Below are 5,643 nucleotides of genomic sequence, written 5' to 3'. Positions count from 1 at the left end.
GGTTTCAGAAAAAGGAAATTGCACTCTATTTTTAGGAACCAGTTACACGTAGCTTGTGCTGTGCTTAGTCTCTTACTCACACTTTTCATGTAATCCTCCTAAATGCAAAACAGGAAGAAGTCAGGTCATGCCCCAGATATAACCCTTTGCAATGGCTCAGGGGCTTGGGATATTTTAATAGCTGCATTGCGTTGCAACTACAATCATTTTGCAGTGCTGCTTCTGAGTTCTGCTTACATTAGAATAAGTAGATTTTACCTGTGTGTCTGTGTGTGCGCACATGCACATATATGGACCGGGGGGATATAACATAGTTCAGCATTTAAGAACTGTTTATTCAACTGTTTATTGACAGCAAACATGAACTTGCTTGTCAAGAAAATATTTATTAAGCAGATTCTATGCAATGGGCCTCATCATTTTTGCAGGGTGTTGCTGCCATATTATGAGGCCCAGAGGACAAACAACAAGTGTTCGTGCAGAGCAGTTCAAGATTTTTGTGGGAAAGGCTATGTGAGTGCAGCATGCTTGAAGGATGCATAGATCTGATGGGACAAACCATGCAGGCAGGAAGCTGCCTTAAACTGGGTCAGAACAAAGCCCAGGGATTTCAGGATGGGATTAGCTCTCTGAGATCCTGGACTAGGTGTGGGCAATGCTGGATAAAGCTGATGGGAGCTGTGGGCTAAACCACCCAGAGGGCCCAATTTGACCACCCATCTTATGCAGACTGGCTTAGCTACCTCATTAGGCAAAGAACTCCTGTATGCAAGCCAAGTGCTCTGCCGTCAGCAGTGGCCTCACCCTCACTGGAGTGGTAAGCTGGCAAGAGACAGAAGCTAAGGAAATTGGTGCCACATGTGGCTAAGGAGGCAGCATTCAGTGTTGGGAGGGTTTGCAGCCTGAAGGCAGACAAGCAAGATTTAGAATAGCCTTTCCCAAGCTGCTGCCCTCCAGCGTCTGATCTGAGACTGATCGTGGTGAAAGTGCCTTTCCTTGTAAAAGGACAGCACACACTGGGCTAGACATGCCTGCACTGCAGTGCTGGGATGCACTAACGGCAAGCATGTCCAGCCACTGCCCATTCATCTGCCAGTGGTGCCTGAAAATTGGCCAACACCCTTGCTAAGCCAATTCAACACAACAAAGCATGGATGGAAAGCGTCTACAAGGTCGAGATGTCTTGGTCATGGGCAACATCTGTTTTAGTCCTTGGAAATCTTCCATGCTGCACACCTGATATGAGTGCCAAGTGAAGGCTGGTGGCACCACACTCCAGGTTCTGTGCTCACTGTGCAAATCGATGGAATTCTCCCTACCACTTCCCATTGTGTTTTTCTCATTGCCATCTAGCTCTCAGGGCAACCTATCCTCTTGGAGTACGGAGACAACTCAGCATCTCAATTATACTTGAGATGCTTTTGATCTCTTGCTATTATACTTGAGATGCTCAGTTGAGATGCTTTTGGTCCTTTGCTATTTTTCTCAATTTGAAATTTTAAGACCCAGCCATTCTGGCCAAGGCAGCCGACACAATCTGGCCAGACCTTCTACTGGCGAGCCTCCACCATAGGACTGCCTTGCTATCAAGGGGGCACAGTAACTTTTGCCTCTTCCAGAGTGCGGGAGCTGTGCCATTGCACAGCCTAATTGCATCGTCTGATCTTTCTCCTTGCAGGTGAGAAAGATGAGTGCTTATGCTGACATCTGTGCATCCAGACAGGCTCAGCAGGGGACAACAGAAGCTGGTTACCAGCGCTATGGAGTTCGCTCGTACCTGCATCAGTTTTACGAGGACTGCACAGCATCCATTTGGGAATATGATGATGATTTTCAGATCCAGAAGTCACCCAATGTGTGGAGCTCTGCATTCTGGAAGGTACAGCTACCAAGAGTTTGTCCCACAGGCAGTCAGCACAGTTGTGATCCCCCCAGTCAAACTGAAACCCACTCACCCTGTATATGGCCTCCCTGTTGCTGAAGAGCCCACAATCTCAACAGGACAGGACATTTCCTGGTGATGATCACGGGCTGTGCAGTCCTTCTACACTTGCTATACTCTGGGATGTTAGCTTATGAAAATAATTGATGCAGATTTGCAAAACAAATCTCCATCAAAAAGCAATCCAGATTGTTCAGAATGAACGGAGCCCAACAGCTGAGAGGCTACCTGCCTCTCCCTCACATATCTTATCCAGATTTTAAACAAAGTGGAGGGTCACCCATTGAAACGTGAAGAATTCCTCTCTTCCACATCAGAACATGACCCTCACCAGGGGCCATGCTGGCTGGGGCTGGTGAGAGTTCCAGTCCAGCGACATCGGGAGGGCCACAAGCATACAAGGGTATCCCCTTACAATATTAAATAGCTATGGAAAGCACACTCCTTTCTGTCAGAGTTCATCTACAACATCCCCTGCCCCAAGGAACTCAATTTGATTTCCTTGGTATGCTCTTGATATGAATATCTGACATGAAGCAAAAGGTAACGCTGTACTGAGTATGCACTGAGCACCTTAGGTGGCTGGCTCAGGTAGGTTCTTCAGGTGCCCAAGCCCTCTGATTTTCTTGGAGCTGGGGAACAGGTCCCTCTGCAGTGAATCAGGAATATTCTTTCAATGACTCACACAGCACCCTGGAGCAGATTATCTCACATTCTAAGCTAGGGAACAAAGGGATAAACTACACACTACTTTAAAGGGGCAGTGCATGGGTGACACACATTTTGTTTTATTTATTGCACCAGGGTTTCTTTCTTTTGTCCCCAAGTGGGGAGGACTTTGAGGAAGGAAGCACCTGGGTGGGAAGGTCTAATCCTCACACACGTGTGATGGTGGTCCGGACCAGTGCCTGTGCACTTACATTTCAGAAGAACAGAAAGCTCAGATCACCAACATGCTGTGCATTTAATCTGGAATGTAGTTTAGCTGAGTCTACCCAACAAATTCATGCCTGGCAGTAGTTTTAATCCAGGTCTTGAAAATTCAAAATTCACTTGAGGAACAAACCGACACAAGCTGAAGCAGGACAAAGCCCTAGCAATGCTGGCCAGGCTATGCTGGGAGTTGGTTGCTTCTTGTATGAGCTTGCATAGGGTTTTGCTCTTAGGCTACAAGCCTGAGAGTAAGTCTTGTTGAACTTAATAGGATTTACTTCTGACTAAGAAAGTATAGTACTGCTAAAATTTCTTTCTTCAGAGTAAGAAAAGAGCAAGCCATTAGAAAGGTTTCTGGTTCCCTTTCAGGTGGGCATAAGATCTTGACTTTAGATGTCAAAAGTTTAAAGTTTATCAGGAAAAAGTTGTATCCGGAAACACTAACATCATAAGAAGTAAAGTAAGTGGGACATTTTAAAATCTCCCAGCTTGGTAGATCAGACTTTCTATGCTGAGAGTTGCAAGACAAAAAATAATACATGATTATTATTTTCTTCCCTGTTCTCACAATTGCATTTCAGATTTCACTGGGAACCCTTTTCTAACCCATATACTGAATGGCTGTTGTAATTTAAATGTAAAAATTCATTGCTGTTGTTACTGTGTGAGGTGGAAAATAATGTAAGCACAACAAACAGTTGCATTTCTTGAATATATTAAGCCGAAATCTATTTAGTCATGCTGTGAGTCTTGCGTCCCTCTCACTGGCATATGTGAACACACCCATACACACAAACTGAGAGAAGGAACATGATACGAAGCAATGCTCTTGCCTGGCCTTTTATTATGTTCCTCATTTTCCTCTAGATTGAAATCTACAGATTTCTGCATATAACGCACTTTCTGTTATGGCACAGACCCCTGCAGTATCATTCCTGTTGGTGTTCCTGCTTGTTGGTACAGTTAACACCATGAAAATCATTTGTCAACTCAGATTTTCCATGATGGAACCCTTAAGGGACTCACAACATTGCAGGTTTCATGGGAGTGATGACAAACGTCAGTGACATGTCAGATATATTTAATGACAAAGACTGGAACAATAAAGCATCTTTGCTGATTTTTTGAAACCTCTTTGTTTTCTAGGTCGGACTCATCTTGGGGACAGTGTTCATGCTGACGGGGATAATAGTTCTTGTAGTAGGTTTTCTGGTGCCCCCCAAAATTGAAGCCCTTGAAGTAGAAGATTTTGTGGTGGTGGATACACGTGCTGTTCAGTTTAACCGAGCACTTGACATATGTAAGTTGGCAGGGGCAATATTATTTTGTATTGGAGGAACCACTATGGCAGCCTGTTTGCTCATGTCTGCATTTGCTAAAAGGTATGCCAAAGAAGAGAAATACCTGCAGCAGAAATTTAAGGAGAGAATAGCAGACATAAAAGCCCATGTTCACCCAATCACAAAACCTCCAGCACCTGGAGAATCCAAAATACCTGTTACATTGTCCAAAGTTCAAAATGTCCAGCCATTATCTGAAACCTGATATTTTGCTTCCTAACTTGCTCATCTTGTGAATTTGGAAAGCTCAGCTTTGGCTAGCATATGAATCTGGGTTTGCAATGCAATATCACTGCACTCTATACCCAGTAGGAAAAGGAGCAGATTGAGAAACTAGTCTGGTAGGAATATAAGAGTGGCAAGAAGATGATGGCTTAGCCATCAGTGGTTCAAATAAAGCATTCATGTAGGAGCTGTGATTTTCCTTGTCCCTAAAGGTGCGTTGAACCATTTAGAACCCAAGACCTTGCCAAATGCAGCTTAATTTCTGCTCCTAAGCACTTGATAGACTCACCCTGCTCACACACACCTGGTTTCATAGGTACACATGTTGTTATGTCCAGATAGTGGTCATATTTACACCTGCTTTACTTAATATTCCATTCAGAAAGAACAGCCAACATCAAATGAGAGTTGTGTCCAAGATAACCCTGCAGGGAGTGGGCAGTTTCTTTGCCCTTCCCTCATAACTGCGTGTGCTGCTGGAAAGGCAGCTTGTCGGCAGTACAAACTACTGTGGTGGAACCCTAAAAGAAGCCACTGCATGGACATGGTTCTTCTCCATCCCCAAGAACCTCCTTGGACTACACCCAGTTCCCTCATGTCTGTTTGGTTTGCTTTTCATATCCATGGCAGGAAGTCAGCTTGGCAATTTGTGCTTCTCCATGTGTATTCCAAAAAAGCTATGTCCAGCTCCCCCTTGTAAGAAAGCCCATTATTCCTTGTCAGCAGACACCACGGAAAACCTCCCATCCAATTCTAAGAATTCCAGCCATTCCTGCAGCAACCTGAGGGACTGAGCTTCTTATTCCCCAATCTCCAGAAGAGGTTCTTCTCAGTATCAGGCTGCAGTGAAAAATGGCCTGCCCCAAGCTCTCAACTCACACAGCCTTATTTTCAACTCAGATGCTGAGTTTTAGCAACAGTGGAATGTGTACCGTTGAAAGGTGTCATTTTGTTTTTGAAAGACGATGAATGCCAGGTTATCCAGTTGAGTTCTGATTCTCAGACCTCACAGAAAAAAAGACATGGCCTGGGTTGTTTTACCAGACAGGTTGTGCATTAGTGCAAGATAAGGACAACAAGACCCGATTCTGTGCCTCATGTGCAATTGTCGGGGCCTTGATAAACAAGCAGGTATGCTTCAAGTGAAAGAAAAAGCAATGCTTTTATTAGAACAGCACTACAGAAACACCTGCGTGTGTGACA

The 5,643-nt window shown here is 44.5% G+C and overlaps 1 protein-coding gene across 1 annotated transcript; it reads left to right on the top strand.

Annotated features, from left to right (window-relative positions):
* The first annotated feature begins 1,687 nt into the window (after positions 1-1,687).
* On the top strand, positions 1,688-5,256 carry NRSN1 (neurensin 1). The gene is made up of 2 exons (XM_044426588.1): positions 1,688-1,879; positions 4,022-5,256. Exons 1-2 carry the CDS (start codon positions 1,688-1,690, stop codon positions 4,418-4,420), a joined length of 591 nt encoding a protein of 196 aa, XP_044282523.1. The 3' UTR covers positions 4,421-5,256.
* The last annotated feature ends 387 nt before the right edge of the window (positions 5,257-5,643 follow it).

Source organism: Varanus komodoensis, unplaced genomic scaffold (assembly GCF_004798865.1).
Source record: "Varanus komodoensis strain SLA01 unplaced genomic scaffold, ASM479886v1 scaffold17, whole genome shotgun sequence".
NCBI lineage: Eukaryota > Metazoa > Chordata > Lepidosauria > Squamata > Varanidae > Varanus > Varanus komodoensis.
The sequence above is the reverse complement of the archived record's forward strand: the minus strand, read 5'-3'. Positions and strand labels throughout refer to the sequence as shown.

Excerpts from the sequence above, each read along its gene's own strand:
- NRSN1 (XM_044426588.1), top strand. The coding sequence starts at position 1,688 with ATGAGTGCTTATGCTGACATCTGTGCATCCAGACAGGCTCAGCAGGGG. Across the intron at positions 1,880-4,021 it reads GGAGCTCTGCATTCTGGAAG|GTCGGACTCATCTTGGGGAC; the intron begins GTACAGCTACCA and ends TTTGTTTTCTAG.